At 52.1% G+C, this 21295-nt stretch overlaps 1 protein-coding gene and 1 long non-coding RNA gene across 2 annotated transcripts; one reads left to right on the top strand and one right to left on the bottom strand.

The window, feature by feature from the left end:
* Positions 1 to 1997: 1997 nt before the first annotated feature.
* ABCB9 (ATP binding cassette subfamily B member 9) lies at positions 1998 to 15590 on the top strand. Its single transcript, XM_072935986.1, has 12 exons — positions 1998 to 2230; positions 3723 to 4399; positions 4744 to 4858; positions 5301 to 5431; positions 6477 to 6682; positions 7079 to 7276; positions 8825 to 8953; positions 10074 to 10262; positions 10808 to 10981; positions 12388 to 12547; positions 12636 to 12772; positions 13814 to 15590. The coding sequence occupies exons 2-12, from the start codon at positions 3787 to 3789 to the stop codon at positions 14150 to 14152; spliced, it is 2391 nt and encodes a 796-aa protein (XP_072792087.1). The 5' UTR covers positions 1998 to 2230; positions 3723 to 3786; the 3' UTR covers positions 14153 to 15590.
* On the bottom strand, positions 11781 to 20777 carry LOC115497418 (uncharacterized). The gene is made up of 3 exons (XR_012058353.1): positions 20535 to 20777; positions 19463 to 19560; positions 11781 to 18984 (listed from the first exon to the last, which is right to left on the bottom strand). It is a non-coding gene; the product is annotated as an uncharacterized lncRNA (long non-coding RNA).
* Between the last annotated feature and the right edge of the window lie 518 nt (positions 20778 to 21295).

Genomic DNA, 21295 nt, shown 5'->3' with positions numbered 1-21295 from the left:
GGCTGGCCGTGGAATTGCAGTTTCACATTGCAAGGTCCTCTGCTGGTTTCTGGTGGTGAGAACAAGGCTGGGAAGTCCCTGCTGAGTCCCTCCCTTGCCCCAGGTGCATCCAGGTTTGACACTGCCAGCTCTCACTCACACTCAGCCTGTCTTATGAGGCGAGACCGTGGGAGCTGGGCCTGCTCAGTCTGGAGAAGACTTGAGAGGGGATCTCATCAACCCATAGAAATATCTCTGAGGGGTGTCAGATGATTGTGCCAGGCTCTTCTCAATGGTGCCCAGTGACAGGATGAAGAGGAATGGCCATAAACTAAACCACAAGAAGTTCCACCTCAACAAGAGGAAGAGTTTCTCTCCATTAAGTGTGGCAGAGCACTGGAACTGCCCAGGAAGACCGTGGATTCTCCCTCTGTGGAGACTTTCCAAACCCACCTGTATGTGTTCCTGTGTCACCTGCTCCAGGTGACCCTGCCTGGGCATGGGGTTGGCCTGGATGATCTCCAGAGGTCCCTTCCTGGGATTCCCTGAGCCTGTGTCAGAGCTGAGCTGATTGCTGAGTGTCACCTCGAAGCCCAACCCCTCTGTTCTCCTGACAGGTGATCTCCAACATGACCACGGCCTGCAAGCGGGAGCGGAAGGGCGTGAAAAGGAAAACTCGGGGCCTGCCCTCTCTGGCCTTCAAGGTGGAAGACAACGTGTTTGGGGGCAGCACTGCCAGCTCCCTGAAGAAGCTGAAGAAGGGCCAGTTTGTGTCGTTCCAGATCGAGACGGTGCTGCCCCCTGAGCAGAGCATGTCCGGCGGGAAGAAACCCAGTTAACCCTGGGGCGTGCCGGGGGTCCTGCGGCGCCAGGGACAGCACGGACTGTCCCCAAGGTTTGTGGCCCAGCTGCGTGGGAGTGCAGGGTGCAGACGTGCCTGCTCTGTCCTGGGAGAAAGGAAGGGGAAGGTTCAGACAAGGGAGTCTGTTCAGTCCCTTCCTGGTCCAGGTTTGCCCTCGGATCATCCCTCGGACCGAGGGAGGTGGCGCCGTCCTTGTTTAGGTTTGGCAGGGAGAGACTTGGTCCTGCCAAAAAGCTCCACCTTGACTGTGGCTTGGAAGTTGCCCTTTGGGAGTGATTGGGTGCAGAGCAAAGCCCAGGAGTGATCTGGGTGCAGATGGAAGAGAAGCAGAAACCAGACCCAGCTTAGTCACGGACAATGTTTCCTGCAGCTTAAAAGTGTCCCTGCTGTGAGCCTGAGCCAGGAATAGTCACTCAGGTCTGACTCTGTTCCTGGTGGATGTGGGAAGGGCTTGAAGTGAGAGATTTTTTTTGGTTTTTAATGTTTTGTTTTAAGCACTTATTAGCAGAAATAAAATCAACAACAGAATGTGGTATTTTTGGTTTTGGTTATCCAGGCAGAGAAAAATGAATTTGTCTTTTGTAATGTCACCATTCTGTTCTCTCCAGAAATGGTGCAAACTCCAGGAATCCTGACATCTGTGACTGTGCTAGTGAGGGTCACAAGGGGGTTTTTAAGCCCAGCACTCCAAAAACACATGGAAATTTTGGGATAATGACACTGCCCCTCTGTCACCTGTATAGCTCACCTGGACGCATGGGTGCTGTCCAGGGAAAAACCTGAGCCCTTCCATTCCTAAAGCGTTTGAGTGGGAGGTGAAGTGGAAAATATTTTACAAGCTGGATTTCTTGAAAGTGGATTCCTTTATGTTAGGGGTTAATTAAACCCTTGTCAAGTCCCTCTTGAGGGGTTAATTAAACCCATCGAGCCCCTCTTTAAGGATTAACTTAAAATATTATTTTGAGCTTTTATTGCGATTGCTTTTGAGCCAGCTCCTGTGTTGTATTTTCCCTCTCTACTGCAGAAATTATATTGAACCAATAAAATAATTTTTAAAAATTTAAAAACGTGTCTATTTGGGGAGGATAAAAAAACCTTCTCAAGCGGGGAAAATTCCGGGGCTGCCCTTGCCGCGTCGGGGCAGGGTTTATCAGGACAGGGCGGAGCGGGGGGACCGGGGACCCCCCGTCGAACCCCGAATTTGGGGGTCCCCGGTGCCGCTGCCCGGTCCGGCCGTGGGCGGGGCCGAGCGCGCGCCGCAGGAGAGGGCGTGTCCGGGGCGTGGTCACGGCGGGGCCACGCCCAGCACCGACCTTGTTCCCGGGACGCGCCGCCGCCGCCGCCGCCGCTCGGAGCGCGCTGATCCCGCCGATCCCCGACCCGCCGCCGGTAAGACCCGTCCGGGCGGGCCGAGGCTGAGCTGCTCTGAAGGGGGAGCCGTGTGTGGGTGTCCGGCCGGGCTGTGGCGGGCACGGCCCTTCCCGGCTGTCTCCCCCTGCCCGCCTCGGGACATTCTCCTGCGCGGGGAAGGCGGAATGCGAGTGGGGACCTTGAGCGGCTCCAGCTCGGGGGCTGGGGACACTGCTGAAGGTGGTGGGGAGCTGCGGTGGCTGCTTCCTACTCCTCCTCCTCCTTCTCCTTCTCCTCCTCCTCCTCCTCCTTCTCCTCCTCCTCCTCCATGGGCCGGATCCGCGCAGCTTTGCAGCGGATGGCAGCAGCGAGCACCCTGGGAAGCGTGTGCTGCTCCTCCCTGGCACCGCTGCTCTGCTTTGCGTCCATCCCTCCTTCCCCACCCACCCCCTAAACCCCCGTGCTTTCCCCAAATTGCAGCCTCTGCCCTGTTTTCCTCCGCTTTTTAGTTTTTTATCGCACTTGCCCGACCACCGAGCAGCTCTGGCCCAGGGGCGCAGCTTGTCCAGTGCCGAGGGCTGCCCTTCGTCCCGGTGGTTTGGTTTTGGGGCGTTGCGGTCACACGGGCCGGAGTGTGGCCGACACAGGGCACCCCTTGCGCGGTGCCTTCCGCACTGTGCACCGTCACTAGCTGCTGACCCAGCACAAATTTCAGGATCGGGTACCACCCTCTTGCCAACGCGTGGCTCCTCAGGGCATGGCACTGGAGCAGGTGAGCGGATCGCTCGGCTTAGAGCAAGTCGAGCTTTCCGCCCTTTGCCGTGTTCCTCCTGTCGCTGCTGCCGGACAGACCCGGGCGTCCCGCCCGTCCCGGAGCCTTCCCTCCCGCGGGATGCAGCTGTGGAATTCCAATCGCTTTTTAATTTCCTCTCGGGATTTTTGTTGTGTCATTGAACTGCACGCTGACTGCGCAGCGGGTTCAGCGGGCTAACCCGAATTGGTACCCAAGAGGGCTGGGGGCAGTAAGGTGTGGCAAGCTGCGGTACATTTGGTTTAGTCTTATTTTGATGAGAGGGATCCGTTTAGAGATGAGCTGCTCCCTTGTCTGCTTTCCTACGGTTTTGACTGCTTGGTTTCAGCGTTGTCCTGGGAAAGGTGGGCAGGGACTCTGGGATCATGACTGTCCAAGTTTAACACGTACACGGCTCCGTAGTGCAGAACACGTGGCTGCACGGATGTGATGGCAGCACCCAGCAGCCGCCACAGCAAGATTCCCATCGGGATGTGAAGATTTCTGCCTTGGGATTCAGGATGGGTGAAGGCATCCGGGAGAGAAGTTTGTTTCCCTTTGTGCTGCTCATTTAATGAAATACCGTGTGAAGCAGGGGAGGGGAGGGAGGTGCAGGTAGTGGTGTCTGGGGTCAGGATGGGTTGGTGGGGAGCTGGCACAGTTGCCCACCCCCATCCTGCTTCCCTTTCCCTGCCTCCTCCCTGGGGTAAATAACCATGTCCCCCTCTTCTCCCCCTGCAGCAGAGGCCGACATGTGTTAGGGCTGCCCCTCACCACGTCAGTGACCTCCAGCCTGGTGGCAAGGATGCGTGCCTGGAAGGCGGTGGCCAGCACGCTGGCGCTCAGCGGGGCCGATGTGGCGGTCACCACGCTGCTCTACACCCATGGCCAGGGTGGCCGGAATGTCCTGCAGGATCTGCGGCACTTCAACATCTTCAACTCGCTGCTGGACATCTGGGGGGGCTGCCTGTACCGCAGCTGCGTGCTGCTGGGGGCTGCCATTGGCGTGGCCACCAACACGGCCTATGGCCCCCGGCGCCTCAGGGCATCGCGGACCTTCATCGCCGTCGTCTGCCTCCTCATGGGCATCTACATGATGGTGAAGCTGCTGCTCTACTCGGAGGTGCGGAAGACCATCAGGGACCCCTGGTTCTGGGGACTCTTTGCCTGGACCTACGTGGCGCTGGCAGCCACCTTCGGGCTGTGGCAGCTGCTGGCCTGTGTCACCTCCTCCCGCGAGGCGCTGGGGCCCAGCTCAGAGTCCCGTGCCGAGGTGGAGGAGAGCTGTGATGGGGGCACCCCGAGGGACAAGAGGGAGGAGGCAGCAGGCCCCACCATCCATAAACTGCTGTCCTACACCAAGCCAGATGCCTTCTTCCTGGGCATCGCCTCATTCTTCCTCCTTGTGGCCGCCCTGGGTGAGTGAAGGGACCAGGCAGACCGTGGTGTGCTCCCATTCCCACCAAGAGGGATGGAGGAGCCATGGCACTGGGGCATGGAAGCACCCTAGGATCACTTTTTTTGGGGGTGCTGGGTAGCATGTGATGCATGGGGTGAATGAAAAATGCAATGGGGCAACACCAAATGCAACAGGGGATAAAATCCCCATGTGCCACATTCTCAGGGTGTATTGGGTGATTGTGTATTGAGTATCGCTGTGGTGGGGATGGGGTTGTCCACAGGCTGTCACAGTTGGGAATACAGATCCCATGCCAATTTCATGCAGTGAGTTGAACCTCCATGTCCTGTGTTTGTCCTGCAGGAGAGACCTTCCTGCCCTACTACACGGGGCTGGCCATCGACGGCATCGTGGTGCAGAAGAGCATGGATCGCTTCTCCACGGCAGTGCTGGTCATGTCGCTGCTCGCCATAGGAAGGTAATGCAGGGGCTGGATTAGGCCCTGGCAAGAAGTTTGGTGTTTCCCCACAGGAGTTCATGATGATGGTGGGCACAGGCACCCACTCCACCAGTTTGCTGCCAGGCCCCAGGGATGTGCTGTGAATTCTTTGAGCAGAGAGGCAGTCATGAGGCCTTTGTGTGGCCCTTCATGTCCATCTGCTGGAGGTGGGGGAGCAGGATTGGACACAGGGAATGTGTTCCCTGGGGAGTGCTGTCCCAGCAGTGCTGCGTTCCTTCCCAGAGCTTGTGACTGCCATGGTTAGGACCAGCCACCGCTCTGCTGGTGGCACCCAGGAGAGGTGTGGGCTGGTGATAAGTGGTGTCAGCACTGCCCAGGCCCTTGGCCCGGCGTGGGGGTGTTGGTGTTGCTGAGAGGGTTTCGTGTCCATGGCTCTATAACGTTTCTTATCTGCAATTAGCTCATTTGCCGCAGGTATCCGGGGCGGCGTTTTTACGCTCATCTTTGCACGGCTGAACATCCGCCTTCGGAACTGCCTCTTCAGGTCCCTGGTGTCTCAGGAGATGAGTTTTTTTGATGAGAATCGCACAGGTTGGTTCCTCTCTCCCATAGATTTGCTGTAACCCCTCTACTCCATCCCAGATTTTTTTCCCCGTGGCTTGCTCTACTGTCGTACAGCAGACTGGGGGCAGCCAGAGGTGGCACCCACATGCTCATGGTTAGAAATAGAGGCAGAAAGCTCTTCCCTTTCTGTTGCCTCCCATTCTGGGGATGTCCCATTGCCACCTATCAGCCTAGCACCCAGAAGTCCCACTCCCAAAACTCCCATTTCCTTCTCCTGATCTGTGCCTATTGGTGGGCCGTTCTCCAGCGCTGCTCCTGTCCCTGAAACCTCGGATGTGTGAGGCTTGCTGGGTGTGCTTGTTGCTTTCCCCACTTCCAGTTCAGTCCTGTCCCAGTCTCAGGCTGTGTGTGCCACTCTGGTGTAATTTGCACACATTTAATTTTGTCTCAGTGGTATTTTTAGTTTTGAGGCTGTTGCTGTATTTAGCAGTCACTGCACAATGCCTTGGTAGCTGAGGGCAAGCAGAGATGTTACTGGAAGTGGGATACAAATAACCCTGGACTTGCACAAAAGCATGGGAATTCAGCTGGTCTCAAACACAGGCCAAGGATTCAGGAGTTCAGTGTGATGTTTGCTGACTGTAACACTCAGCTCCACCAAGAGGCACCGCCAGAGCTTCATCCCTTAGTAGCTGGACCCAGGTCCTCAGGTTCCTTGGCTCAGCTGCAGGCTGTGGGCTGTCTGTGGCCTGTGGGCTGCCCTCCAGCACAGGATGCTGCCACAGTCCCTTTTGTTGTCCTACAGCCACCCTTGGTGACCCAGGGATGTAGCTTGTGCCTTCAGATGCCACCTCCCGCTCCTCTTGCATGCAGCAATCCAAGCTCCTCTGTTTTGCTCTGCATCCACAGCGGTGGAGGATTGCCCCCCTTCCCTGCCACCCTTCAGACCCCCAGCTGGTTGGATGGGGAACTCCCATCTGTCCCTGGCATGGGATGTGGGACACGGTTAGGCAGTGACCTGCCGTGGTGACCACGTCCCTGCTCTCTCCTTCCCCGACCCCTCTTGCTGCAGGGGACGTCATCTCCCGCCTGACGTCGGACACGACCATTGTGAGCGACCTGGTCTCCCAGAACATCAACATCTTCCTGCGCAATGTGGTGAAGGCCACGGGTGTGATCTTCTTCATGTTCAGCCTCTCCTGGAAGCTCTCCCTGGTCACCTTCATGGGCTTCCCCATCATCATGCTGGTGTCTGATGTCTATGGGAAGTACTACCAGGTAGATAGGAGCAGCTGGCATTGCCACAGGGCTGGGCTGGACTCCCTGTGAAGCCATCAAGGAGCTTGTGGGTGGCCTTGGATCCGGTGGGAGTGATGCTGGAGTGTTTTGCTGCCAGCACTGGGGGCAGGAAGGTGACATCAAACCTGTGTGGGCAGACAGGTGTAGCTTGGGCTCTTACCTTGCTTCATGCTCAGGAGTGGAAGCATCTCAGCTCTGATAGAAAAGGTGGCTGGGCTGTGGAATGTCCTGTATGCATCTGCCTGTCCTTGTGCCATCTCTCCTTCCCCTTTGAAGTCGCCTGGTGGGGTCCCAGAGCCTGGAGCGAGCAGGGAGCTGTGCCATGAGCAACCTGCCGCCTGCTGAGCTCCCTCTGCCTCCCCCTGCTCCCTGCAGAAGCTCTCCAAGGATGTGCAGAGTGCTCTGGCCAAGGCAAACAACACGGCTGAGGAAACCATCTCGGCCATGAAGACCGTCCGCAGTTTTGCCAACGAGGAGACAGAGGCAAACGTGTACTGGCAGAAGCTGCAGCAGGTGTACAAGCTCAACAAGCGGGAGGCCATGGCTTACACCTACTATGTCTGGTCCAGTGGGGTAGGTGGATGGCCCCGCGTGGGGCTGGGATGGGCGGGGGAGTCTCTCCAGATCCCAAAGCACACGTGTTTCTCCTCTGCTCGCAGGGAACTCTGTGGGGTGAGCCCAGCCCTGCTGTCTGCTGCCAGAGATTCCCAGGCTCTTGATCATTTGTTATTTTTATCCATCAAAAAATACACCCCGCTCTGCCCCGAGGCAGTGTTCTGTCGTCCCATGGAGCTGCCTGTTTTCCCTGCAAATGGGGCAATAATTGATAAGAGCTCAAGGTCGTGGAGCAGCCCATGGCTGCGTGGTGCTGCAGTGCGTGCCTGTGCCAGCTCCGCTCCGGGGCTCCGGCTGGGAACAGCCGTGGCGTTGGTTGAGCTTCTGCTCAGGAACGGAGATCTTCTGTGTGTGGGTGGTGGCAGGGGGAGGCTGCTGGGCTTTGGGCTTTTTTTCTCTTTTTCCCCCCCCCCCCTCCACAAAATGCTTTTTCATTGTTTAACACCAGATGGTTTGGGATTTCTCCAGGGCAAAACCCTCACGTGAGGCTGCCCTTGTCTCTGCACGTTCAGGGCTCGAGGCAGTCGCTGGTGAAGGGTCTGTGAGTTATGGTGCCTTCATGCAGCTGTGAGAGATTTTATGGCTTCCCAAGTCTGGAAACAAAATGGGAGCATTATTAGCATTGTTTTTGGGCTCCCAGGTGACGCTGGAACATGAACTGGGTTGACACTGATCATGACAAATCTAAGAAGGCAAAAGCCCTCAAAAACTGCTCCTGCAGGGCTCATGTAGAAAGAAGACAATGGATATAGCTCAGCCCTGGTAGAGTCTTTCTTGGAGGGAATGTAGGAGCTTAAGGTCAGATCATGGCAGAGCTATAGAGGAGGCATTTTTGTCTGTGTGAATGTACAGCCTCTTCTGGTCCCACAGGGCACTAGGACAATGCTGCTTTTTTGGAACACCTGGACAGCATGGAACAAAACCAGCAGAATAAAAGGGGCTGGTATTTGTCACATCAGAGCTGATCTGTCTTCTTTCTAGAGTAGGTGGTACCCCCACACTGACTTCAGGTGACAGCTGGGGTTATGCTTCAGGGACTTGTGCAGGCAAGGAGGATATTCTGCATTAACTCCTGGCTTGCTTTTGTGTTCTAAATTAAAATGTGTCATACTCATATAATAGAAGATTTATTTTAGTGACAAGGAGACTGCATGCTTTGGATAATTTAAACATAGATTATTATGCTTGAGGATCTTAGTCCAAGAGAGAAGTTCATGAGATGCTCTGTTATTTCAGATAAATTCTGCCTCCTTGGCTGTTGTCCCTCGGGACTTGTTTTGTTGAAAGATATCTGCCCAGCTCCTTACATCAGCCCATGTACTTGAGTTGTTTTTCTCATTTCCATGCTCGCTCCTAGGGCTGTCAGCTGCACTGTCAGGGATTCTCAGCTCAGGGCTCAAAGAATTAATGTCAGCACATGAAGTTTGGGCTGTTGTGTGAGTAATACCAAATGCACCAAAATATCAATTTGTCCTTGCTGATTCCAGGGTGTTTTCTTGCTTTCAGCTGACCCTGCTGGTGGTCCAGGTCAGCATCCTTTACTATGGTGGGCACCTCGTGATCTCTGGGCAAATGACGAGTGGAAACCTGATATCCTTCATAATTTACGAGTTCGTCCTGGGGGACTGCATGGAGGTGAGTCAGTTTTAGCAGGGAATCCCAGAACGGGTTGGGTTGGAAGGAACCTTAAAGACCATCTCATTCCAGCTCCCTGCCATGGGCAGGGGCACCTTCCACACCTTCCCAGATTGCTCCAAGCCTCATCCAACCTGGCCTTGGACACTTTCATGGGTGGAGCAGCCACAGCTTCTCTGGGGAACCTGTGCCAGGGCCTCCCCACACTCTGGGCTACCCCTTCTATCTCCCAGAAGGTCTCAGGGCAGTTGCAGGGATAGATCCAGCGCTGACTTTCGCATTACTCATTTGTTTCCACTGCCAGAGGGGGCATTCTCCCCTCTGCTGCCCATTCCTCCCTTGCTGTGGTCTCACAACCTTCATGGTCCTGAAGCAGCATGTCCCCCAAAAAGGCAGCTGGGACCAGAGGGGTCAGCCTGGCCCTGCTGAAGGGCAGAGCCCTGGCTGCCTGCCAAGCACATTTCCTGGCGTGAAGAATGAAGGGATTACAAAGCTGCCTGTTAAATTTCAGGCTTCATTAAGAACTTAATTATATTATTTTTTTTTTCCCCTTTCCCTGGAATAGGCTGCAAGCTGCTGCGTTGGCAGCACATTAGCAAGATGGGATTGTGGGTGGGATGGTAGAGCCCACCCAGAGCTGCCTTCCCCTTGCAAAGGCATAAATTTGGCTAATCCAGGCAGGAATAATCCAGTTGAGGTTTCCTCACAGCCAAGTGTGGTTTTGGTGGTGCTTCAGCCTCTGTGCAGGGGCAGAGCAGAGCTAGAGGCAGCTCGCCCGGTTCTCACCATCTGTTCAGTTGACTGCAGCCTCTGGTGGTGTTTCCAGGCTGTGGTTTTGGTGTAGATTTAGTTTGGTTTGGGGTGTTTTTCCCCCTCCTGGTGGGAGGGGCAGTTACAAACTGTTCTGCAGCTCTGGGTTTAATACTGAAAAACACCCTTTCCCTGGGTTGTCCATATATCCCTTCCACACCCAACAGAGGAGGGAGTGTTTTCTTTCTCAGTGTCTGATGCCTGCAGGCGATGGGAGACTTGGGAATGCTTCGGTCATTCCCCTTTCAGGTGGCACTGGCTGATTTCCCCATCACTTGGGAGGCTCTCACCGCTGCCTCTTCCCTTGCAGTCCATCGGCTCTGTGTACAGCGGCCTCATGCAGGGAGTGGGAGCTGCTGAGAAGGTCTTCGAGTTCATTGACCGCAAGCCCACGATGGTGCACGACGGCTCCCTGGCCCCGGATCACGTGGATGGGAAGGTGGAGTTCAGGAATGTCACCTTTTCCTACCGCACTCGCTCCGCAACCCAGGTCCTCCAGGTGAGCCCCGTGGGCACTGCGCCACTCACAGCACCACTTGCTGCTGCTCCATCCTGGCCCCAGGAGCAAACCCCAGCCCATGGGGAGTGTCAGCTGCCTGTCAGAGATGTGTAAAGGCAGGCTCAGTGCTTGCTGGAAAACAGATTAAAAGGAGCAGCGGGTGTTTAGGGCCGGCCTTCCTTACAAGGAATGAGATTTATTAATAAAACCTTTGTTCCCCGCTCAGGCATTAAACATGTCAGCGTGGTACGGGGCTTTGTGCCAAGCTGCCTCAGACTGTTTCCATGGGAGAGGGGTTGGGATCATGAGGCAGGGGGAAGCAGCAAAGAGGTCAGTTTACTTTTTAGAGGACCTGCTACATCAGCAAGCAAAGCCGAAGCAATTTGGAGGCTTTTTGCTTCCTCAGAGCCAGGAGAAATGGCTGATGTGGCGCATCACCAAGGCAGAGGGGCACTCTGGCCAGATCCTGGCTCCTTCTCTTGTGTAATGCCCCAGGACGTTGAGAAAAGCCTGGACCTGAGCATGCTGTCCCATCCATGTTGCAGAACGTGTCCTTCACCCTGCACCCTGGCAAAGTGACAGCGCTGGTGGGTCCTTCAGGGAGTGGGAAGAGCTCCTGTGTCAACATCCTGGAGAACTTCTACCCTCTGCAGGACGGGCAGGTGCTGCTGGATGGGTGTCCCATTAACATGTACGATCACAAGTACCTGCACTCCGTGGTACGAGCGACTGATACCTGTATTCTGGTTGTGATACCTGTGTTCTGCTTAGCCCACTTACCACCTGCAGGGCTCTGAGGGGATGCATGGCACTGCTGCACATTGCTTTGGATTTGATCTAACAGCTTCAAAAATGTCCAGAAAGCTGGAGGCTGGAAGTGGTCCAAGAAATGAATTTGGATAATTGTGGGGGTGGAAGGGAAGGGGATGGAGGGTGGTTTCAAGGGGAAGGGGAAGCCTTCCAAAAACAGAACAAAAAACATCTTCTGTTTGGTGTTTTTTGGCCAACACAGTAGAAATATGTTTTTGGCTGTTGGATTAATCATCATCTAAATTTGGTTTGGAAAAAGAGTTTTGTATTCCTCCAGCAATTTCTGCCTTAAGATCTTAGTGTAATTCTCAGCTAATGGGGAGTTAAACCTCTCAGGATCCTGGCAGCAGCTGGAGCACCAGAAGGGCTGGTGCTTTGCCTAGGAGAGGGGTCTGGGCCCCTCAGCTCTCATCTGTGTGTCAGCACAGATCAGCCTTCATCTCTGCAAGTAACTGCCTCCTTTGTTTGCCCCCAGAGCAAATGGCCTCAGCAGTCAGCAGGAAAACCTGAAAACAATTGATCAGAGACAGGCTGGAAAGCCAAAGTCACTGTGACTAATTTACATTCCCTACCCGTACAGAGCAAAAATCAAAGACCAAGCAAATGTTTCAGTTTAGAAAGCCTGATACAGTGTTATGGGTATTGAGAGAAGTCAATTAAAATATGACTGTGTCTCCCTGGCTCTCTCATGCACGATTCTGAGTAATAGTTTGAAAGGTTTGATTTATTCCAATATCAAGGGTTTGATAAAGTAGCTGAATGTGACGGTGAACAGCCATGGCTGTAAGGCAGGACAGGAAGACTGTTGCTAAGCAATTAAGGAATTGCAGCAGTTACCTCCCTAACTTGCTCATTTGGGATTAAAAGATGCAAGAGGGCTCATTCACATGGCCCAAGTGTGATTACTGGCCTTGAAAGGAAAATCAGAAAGGGCCTGGGAGAGGGTGTCTCCAACTTGACTTATCCCAGGAACTGATTTTCCATTCTGGGAAAAGCAAACAGTGATGGAAGCAACAGATCTGTAGCAAAACTACAGCAGGCTTTAGAAGGGGGAAGCCCATCCAAGATGCCACCGTGCCAGTATTGCATGAGGTTTCTTTCCTGCAAAATGGCTTTCCAGCAGAAGATGCAAACTGGGAACCCTGACGTTGGCATCCTCACTGAAAGCTCACCTTGGGCACTTCTCTGTCTTGCTTAATGATGTTTCTATATCTTGATCTCAGTCTTTACTCAGCAGGGACAAATATCAATGGTCAGAGATATAATGCAGTGCATCTTCTGCTCCTGACCCCTGCTCTCCCTTCGCTTCCTGCAGATCTCTCTGGTGAGCCAGGAGCCCGTGCTGTTCGCCCGCTCTATCGCAGACAATATTTCCTATGGCTTGACTTCGGCCTCCTTCGAGTCCGTGGTTCAGGCTGCCCAGAAGGCCAACGCCCACAACTTCATCACCGAGCTACAGGACGGCTACCACACAGGTACCCACCCGCTGCTGGGCCTGCCAGCTGCATGTCCTGGCAGCTCTTGATTTTCATCCTGACCCCTTCCTCTCCCTTGACCCAACAGAGGCAGGGGAAAAAGGAGCTCAGCTGTCAGGTGGGCAGAAGCAGAGAGTGGCCATCGCCAGGGCCTTGATTCGAGCCCCTCCCATCCTCATCCTGGACGAAGCCACGAGCGCGCTGGATGCAGAGAGCGAGCACGCGGTGAGAGGGTGACCTGGCTGTTTGGGCCAAAGGGGCTTTGGAGGACAGACTGTAGCCTCAGTTTCCAGCCAGTGGACAAACTTACTCTTGATATGGTACAGTCAGAGGGATGAGTAAAGCATGAATTCCAAATTTGCTTCCAATGCTCTTGGAGCCACCAGGAAAGGAATAATTCCATGCTCACAGCAGCCAATGCCTGACAAACCTGATGAGGTAGAGATCTTTGCTTATTTTTTCAATGTGGAAGGTGTTAATTGGCATACAGAGACTCTGTGCAGCCTTTTAGGACAGGATACAGAGGAAGACCCTATAAAATGGTGCTGCAGCAAGGAGAGTAGGAGGGCCTGAGCTCAAATCCTAGCCGAGGTGCCAAAGAAGCCACACTTGCAGGAAAAGCCTTGAGCATCCTGTAAACTGTTTTAACTGTCTGTAATTTTGGCTTCCCTGATGTAGTGACACAAGGGAAAGGCTGTTCAAGGTTGGTATTTGAGATGTGCCTCCAATCCCAGAGGACAAATCCTGCTGGGGCAGCACAAGTATCTGACCTTGGAGCAGCTTGCTGCCTCACAGGTGTCACGTGTGTGGTACCTGATGCCAGCCCAGGGCTGGTTTTGGCTACCCAGTGGTGTCAATGTGACATGTGCCTCATGGCCACCTGCCTGCCTTTAGACGTCAGTGCTATTGTCTCTTGACTGGGTAAAAACCTCTCTTGCCTTGCCTTGATACACCGAGGAAAGAATCCTGCTTTTCTGAGCAGCTGCATTCACCAGGTATCGGCTTCCTGCAGTCTCTGCCGGCACCACGTGGCTTCCAAATTTGGGGCCCAGCTGTAACAAGTCCCCAGCTTGCAGGATCAGACCTGTGCTCATAGCTCACCTGGCTGGACTGAGATGGTCTATGGGCTGCGGCCGGGAGCTGGGCTGGACGTGCTGGTGCTGGTAGTGCTTCAGGGAGCAGAGGAGAACACATCTCCTGTCCAGAGGTTTCTGGACACAGACCACAAAGCTGCTGCCCGGGCACTAACGCCTTTTCTCCCCGCAGATTCAGCAGGCGATCTACGGCGACTTGCAGAACCACACGGTGCTTGTCATAGCTCACAGGCTGAGCACTGTGGAGAGGGCACACAACATCATTGTGCTGGACAAGGGCCGCGTGGTGCAGCAGGGCTCGCACAAGGAGCTGATGGAAGAAGGAGGCCTTTATTCCAAGCTGGTGCAGAGACAAATCCTGGGGCTGGAGGGGGGCGGCACGGACAGTGTCCAGCCTGCAGCCCGGGGGGATGCGGCCAAGGCGCCTGGAGGGCTGGAGGAGGAGTTCAGGATAGACCATTCCCTGCCAGCCGTGGCACAGGACGATTTCACCAACGCTGCTCCCAAGTAAGGGCAGCCGGCACTTGGACGCTCCCTGGGATGGAGGTGGCAGAACAGCTGGAATGGAGGTGGCACAACAGCTGGAATGGAGGTGGCAGAACAGTGCCGCTGGTTCGCCCCATGTCACACACCTTGCACACCCAAACACACACCATAGAGCTTCCTGCAGGACACCTGCCGGCTGGCAAAACAGGGATTCACTCGAGGGAACTGGGTCTTTAGCAATTCTCAGCATTTCTTATTGGGTTTCTTTTCTTACTGACAGTAACTCCTCTCGACTGGGACTTTTCTCCCATTGATCTGCATGTGTAACTGCTATTAACTGTAATGGATGTTAAATGCATGCGTGGAGGGGAAGGTTGAAAACCCCTCCAGGAATTTCAGGGGGTGGCTTTTGTGGCTGGATAGAAAACCAGTGACTGTAAAGCAAGGTCCTGCTCCCTCTGTCAATCTATGGGGCTAATCCAAAGTTGGCTGAAGCCTGTAGGGAGTTCCCTTTGGCTTTGGTGAAAACTGGATCACTCCCATGGAGCTGAATGCCGAGAGAGTTTTGCACTGAGTGCCTGCAGGCTCAGGCTCTCAACCATTGCTGCTGAGCTTGTATTACGTAGTATCCATCCTTGCTGGGACAAGCCAGGGGACCAGGAGACAGATGTTAACTTTCTGATTTGCTCTTGGTGCTTGATGGGTGTTTGTTTTTAAGGATGAAACGTTTTACCATAACTGGGTTAGGTTTTGGGGCTTGGGTTTTTTTTGGTTTGATTTGTTTGTAGTTTTTTAACGTTATTTGTGTGCACTGTGCAGTGTCTGTCTGGCTCCAGCATCCACTGAAAATTGGTCTGTTATTTCAGAATTTTTTTTAACTCACAACCCCGGTGCTGGTGTGAAAAAAAAAACACTACTAAAGACAGGCAAAAAAACACTAAAAGACAGCACTTTATAAATCCCACCAAAGCTTTGTTCAGCTTCAGGCCATGCTAACGACTTCACTGCATGGGAAATCCATTCTGTCACGTTCCTTGAAGTCCAACTTCAGCTGCCTGAACTTTATAATGTGTTTCTTTGAATATAATTTATTTTAGTATGAGGGATAGAAAGAAATGTGTTGCTCCTAGCTCTTTGGGGTAATGGCTCTCTGGCTTAGTAGTGTTATCCTGCTATAGACTGGTGAAAAATCCTATGCAGCCAGGCAAGTGCTGTTTTAAAAATAGCATTTCTAGGGGAACACTGATTTCAGACTCTGCATAGTTAAGAAATTCTCTCAAGCACTTTAGCTCTCATGTTTTCTGATACTTAAATGCTGCTGCATTTTCCTTTCCAGCAGGTTTGCATTTTTGTTATTGGCAATGTTTTGTTTTCAGTTAGTGATGTTTTACAAACTCTAAATTTAGTGTCCTTGAGGAGGGATGCTCAAAAAAAAAAAATAAAATACTACCTCTGCCACTCAACGTCGAGCCGCTCTGGTTGGGAGTGTTTTTTGCTTTCTGGGTTTTCAAGGTAACGTTCATCTGACACCACAGCTGAATGCAGCTGCTCCTGCACTTGTTCTGGGGAATGACAAGAGGAACCCACAGAGAAGGAGGTATGTAAAACACTTCAGCATCTGATAATGGCTGTGAGCCCAGCAGTCAGGATAACTCATTTCCATCCCAGATTCCGTTGAGTGTCAGTCTCCCAGGCAAGGACAGGCAGTCTAACCCGTTCTCAAAGCACGGTGCTTCCTGACTGGAATCTTTTCAGCTGCTGGCTTTTGTGATATGGTAACAATCTGTGCCTCAGAAGAAGAACAAGATCTCTTTTTGTTTTCCTTTCCTCCACTTAGGGAAATTGTGTGGTGCTCTCAGCTCCTCAATCACCCCTTCAGTAAATGGCCAGGAGTTCCTGCTTGATGAAAATTTGCACTGTGGGTATGAGGAGGTTGGGGGTTCCACCCAGTGCTGACAGGCAAGTGATTCATTCTGCATTTTTATCAGTATCTGGGAGCAGAATGTGGCCACCGGTTCATAGAAGTGGAATTGATTTCTGCTTAATTAAAAAGCTGGGGGAAAACCCAAATTGGGCTGCCTGGGAACTAAGAAAGCCAACTCAGCCTGCAAAGTACTGGTAGGACAATGATCATTAGTACATGAGATGCCAGGAAAGAGAATTTGATTATGTCCTGTGTGTCCCTCCCAGGTGTGACTGCAAAAAGGGAACTGGAGGATGCAATTAGATTAGTTTTATTTCAAAAACTACACTGAATTTCAGGAAGGGAATCCTGTTTCCCAAGGCTGCTGTGATGATAATCCCAGCATTGTATTCCCAGGTTAGGTCTAAACAGCTTCAACTGAAATGGCACACTGGAAACAGCCGATTGTCTCTGCTGGTGGCACCAGTCCAAGCTGATAACAGGGCCTGATTTTGTTCATTGCCACAGGTGCTGAATTCTCTCTTCTGCATCCAGGTAACTCAAGGCTACTTTTCCCCTGAGCCTCTCGTCTTGTGGCTTGAACAGGCCCTTTTATTCCGCTGTTGGCATGTGACAAGTGGCACTGCTTGTGTGCTAAAGCTGTGAGGGTTTTCTTATGCCCTGGAAGATGGGTGGGAGCTCCACACACCACCAGAGATCCAGCAGATCTAATCTAATGCAGATCTTTTTGCCTGCACAAACCCTGGGACTGTATAGAAAATCGTGCTTTTCTAAATCATTCCAACTATGGCTTCCTTTTGAAGTGAAAATCAGGGTCAGCTGTGCCCATTAGCCAGGCTGAGCCTGGCAGTAAAGCAAGCTGTGCTTCACCCAGAGCAGCAGTGGGAACTGCTCCGTGCTGGAACACGAGCAGCTTCCTGGATCTGCCCAATCCCTCGGGCCTGGCTGCCTGTGGGCAGTCTGTTTCAGGCTGTTCTCCTGGAAACAAAGCCACTGTTCCCTCTGAAATCCTGGGCTGTAGAATTGTGTGGCTGTGGCTTTGCCCAGAGTTGGGAACGTGAACAAAATCGGTTTGAGAGCTTCTCAGAGTGATGGAGATAAAAAGTTATTTTTCTTCAAAGGGAAAAGTCCTCACAGGGAACTTGGAGGGGCTCATCTGAAACCTTAACCCGGAGGCACTGAAGACTGTCCTGGCAGAACTGTAAGCAATTAAGCATTTGAAAGCACAACCGATTGCAAAGTTGACTGCATATCCCATGGCAGGTTGTTTGCCTCACTATTAATAAGCTGTAACCATTCCCTGTAATAGGTATAACCACAGCTTTATTTGATTTAAATAACAGTGAACCCCATCCAAGGTGAAATTTGAGAGTGGATCCTACAGTCCCAGTGCTTCCCCAGGGACAGGGATTTACCCTGTACCTTTGCACAGCCAGGGTCTGTGGCTGACTGACCCAGTAAATGAGCACACTGATGGAAAAAACACAGCTGTGTTTATTCCAACAACTTGTCTCCTGCCACACCAACCTCTGCCTCAATAACCAGCTGTGTGTGTGTCAGTGGCTGCACTTTCTAGGCCTTCAGCAGGTCTGGAAGTGCCACAAGCAAACAGAAAGTGCTTCTAGCTCAGGTTGAGAGATGTGGTTTAGTCTGGGGAGAAAAAATAAAATTTGCCTCTTCTATTGCAGCTCCACTGTGAGCTTAAGGCAAGGAAATTAAGTGCAGGTAAATAAACCTGCTGCTCTTCTGACACCTGCAGCTCCCTGAAAGGAAGGAGTACCTTACAAACACCTAATTCCTGCTCTCTCTCAGACAGCAGGGCCACTGATCTCTCAAACAGAACAGCTGTTTCTCTGCCAGGATGCTGAATGTGCAGGTCATGTCCGTGGAGGAATCTGGGTTGTGAAAACTAAACAGAAGTATGGGCTGTGCTTAATATACAGAAGGAAGTTAAATTGCAAATAAGCCCCAAAACTTATCTGCACATTGAGCAACCAGACTAATATGGGTTAATGTACACCAGAGATGAGATTTGCAAATTCAGTGTGTACATAACCAACCTGTTTGTCCAGGAAAAGAAAATAAGACGTGAAGGTGACTTGCAAAATACGTCTAAATCTAATAAATATGCATTAGGGCAGTGCTACTGACCGTAAAAGGATATAAGGTAACAGGAGGAAATTCAAGATCAAGTTTAAATAGGAAAAAAAAATCTAACATCTTATCTAAACCAGGCCAGTTCTCCCTAAGACTGGAGCCTGACTTCTTATTCACCATGACATGGTTTCCCCTGTAATCTTCACAATTTTTTATTCCATTTCTCCTGTAATAAGAAATCCTGACTTCTGTACTTTGCCTGCTTACAGTTCTAATGTACTCAATTGCTGTCACCCTTCAAAAGGATTTCAGCAAAGGCAAATAGGAACCAAGCCTGGGGAGATGATAAGTCCTAGCCTGCAGCACTGCAATATTTGATAAACCCTGTAGCCAAAATCCTGGTTTATCTGCAATCCTTCATATCCTGTCCCAGTGATTTGCTGTCACAAAACCTTTATCTTCCATGAAGACTGCAGAATGGGAAGGCACCCTCCTACCTGTCCAATAAAAATATAATCATACAAAAACAGTTGACTTCTATCTCGTGTCTCAGCCTCAGCTGCTTTTCTGGACAACTGAAGAACTCAATTACATGCAGGTGCCAACCAAAGTACTCCAAAGCAACCCAGATGTTTAATGCAAACTCCTCTCCACCATCACCGGAACCCAAATTATCCACCCAGGGTGAAGCAGTATTTTCAATGTATGTTGTATTTGAGCACAAATTAGTTATGTTCTTACCTGCGACTGAGCAGTTCTTATTATCCCACTTTTTCAGCAAAAGGCACCATGGTTGAGAACTCCACTCAGGATCACACAGTGAGGCAGTGGTAGAACTAGATTTACAACATGAAGCTGAGTCAGACTCTTCTGAACCACACTCCCCCCAAACCATTTATTGTTGAAATTACCAATGTTCTTGGGAAGAAAGGGCTTCTCCTAATCCCTCAGCTAATTCCTCTGTTTGCATGTGTGTATATCTATACGTGTGTTTGCATGTGCAGATTTACAGCAGGTTTAACCCGTGGCTGTAATTCTGTTTGATGGGCATGTACAAATACAGGCTAGGTGGAATGGTGTTGGCAGGGCGACTATCTGCTGGTTTTAAAGAGCAAGGCAGGGCTGTGGTGACTGTGCAAACCCCTGCCAGTGCCCAGGGCACGGCTGCTGACTCACCTGGCACAGAGCACATACCTGCAGCAGGCAGGTGTGCTGGGGTGGTGAGTGCTGTGATACTGGGACATGCCTGTATCACTGAACACCTTTTCCCCACCCTCGGCTCAGCTTCCTGCTGTGCAAACATCATGCTCTCACCTCCCTCTGAGCGCACCCTCGGATCTGCTCGAGCTGCCAAAAGAGCTGGAAGGCTTCCTCTAGCAGGGTCACCTTGCTGGTGACCTGTGGAAAATTCCCTGTGGAAAATAATGACAAAGAATGTTTTCAGGAGGGTGGGAGGTGTGGGGAGCCAAGTTTAGTTATAGGACAAAAGAACATAAAGCTGTCACGTCATCACAGTGTCCTGCCAGGAACTGCTGGGTCACTTCCTGAGTGTGACTGCAACTTCATTCCATCAGAATTGTATTCCGTCACTATATGGATTTTTTTTTTTTTTTTTCCCCAGTTAGATCAAAAATATCAACTCCAAAGGACAAGGACCAACTGGCCATTCCCTCCCCTGCTCCCTTGGCTCCTGGCTCCTTTGGCTCTCTCTCCAGAGTTATACACACGGAAATAATACACACACCCACGGAGGGACAAAAGCAGGCCAGGAAGGTGCTGTATGCCAAGTGCTGCATATAACTTAGGCTCTTTTAACACAATTAATTGTTTCCAGACATAATTGTCTTTATCAGCTCTGCTAACAGCAGCAGTAATTGGGGAGCTGCTGCTCGTAAGGGTTACCACACACTGCATACTCCAGTGCTGGTGACACGACTGATAAAAATCAGAAGAACAAAATATATGGTGGTTTAATTGATGCAGTTTTTACTACATTGCATTTCAAAAGTATTTAAATTTACCATGAAACACATCTTTGATGGATTATTTATTGACCTTCACTGTTGAAGAAGAAAGTGCTCAAGATGGATGAAATGACCTAGCACCAAAGCTTGGCCAGATATGATTTTTAGCTATTTTTAACCTAAATAAGTACTCAGCTTAGGCTTGAGAACAATAATGCAATCACTCTTTTGAGATTTACCCCAGCCAAGTCCCAACCTGGGTAAGGAAATGCGGGTTAAATCTAACTGATTTTCCTTCCGAATTTACAGCTCCCAAGGAACAGGGACAGGAGGAGAGGGAACAGCCCCAGGCTGGGCCAGGGGAGGCTCAGGCTGGACACCAGGAGGAATTTAACTGAAATTAACTGAAAGGGTGATAAAACCTCGGAAAGGGCTGCCCAGCGAAGGAGTCCCCATCGGCGGAGGCGTGCAAGGGATGACTGGATGTGGCACTCGTTGTGGTCTGGTGGAGAAGGTGGTGATCGGTCACAAGCCGCACTCGATGATCTCAGAGGTCTTTTCCAACCCCAGGGACTGATCCCTCGGGATTCCGAGGGGCCCTCACATGAGCGCAGCACACAAACCTGGCACTGTGCAGGGCTCTGCCCATGGAGGGGCTTCATCCCTCACAGACCCCTCACAGGGGCTTCACCCACAGACCCCTCACAGGGGCTTCACTCCCTCACAGGGGCTTCACCTCCCCACAGACCCATCACAGGGGCTTCACCCCCTCACAGGGGCTTCACTCCCTCACAGGGGCTCCCCCCACAGACCCATCACAGGGGCTTCACCCCCTCATAGGGGCTTCATCCCCTCACAGACCCCTCACAGGGGCTTCATCCCCTCACAGGGGCTGCCCTCACAGACCCCTCACAGGGGCTTCACCTCCTCACAGGGGCTTCATCCCCTCACAGACCCCTCACAGGGGCTTCACCCCCTCACAGGGGCTTCACCCCCTCATAGGGGCTTCACCCCCTCACAGGGGCTTCTTCCCCTCACAGGGCTCCCCCCACAGACCTCTCACAGGGGCTTCACCCCCTCATAGGGGCTTCATCCCCTCACAGACCTCTCACAGGGGCTTCACCCACAGACCCCTCACTGGGGCTTCACCCCCTCACAGGGGCTTCATCCCCTCACAGGGGCT

The sequence above is a fragment of the Taeniopygia guttata genome, chromosome 15, assembly GCF_048771995.1.
Source record: "Taeniopygia guttata chromosome 15, bTaeGut7.mat, whole genome shotgun sequence".
NCBI classification, from domain to species: Eukaryota; Metazoa; Chordata; class Aves; order Passeriformes; family Estrildidae; genus Taeniopygia; species Taeniopygia guttata.
The sequence above is the reverse complement of the archived record's forward strand: the minus strand, read 5'-3'. Positions and strand labels throughout refer to the sequence as shown.

Coding starts and splice junctions, on each gene's coding strand:
- ABCB9 (XM_072935986.1), top strand. CDS start 3,787: ATGCGTGCCTGGAAGGCGGTGGCCAGCACGCTGGCGCTCAGCGGGGCC. Junction 5,432..6,476: donor TTTTGATGAGAATCGCACAG/GTTGGTTCCTCT, acceptor CTCTTGCTGCAG/GGGACGTCATCTCCCGCCTG. Junction 10,263..10,807: donor CCGCAACCCAGGTCCTCCAG/GTGAGCCCCGTG, acceptor TCCATGTTGCAG/AACGTGTCCTTCACCCTGCA.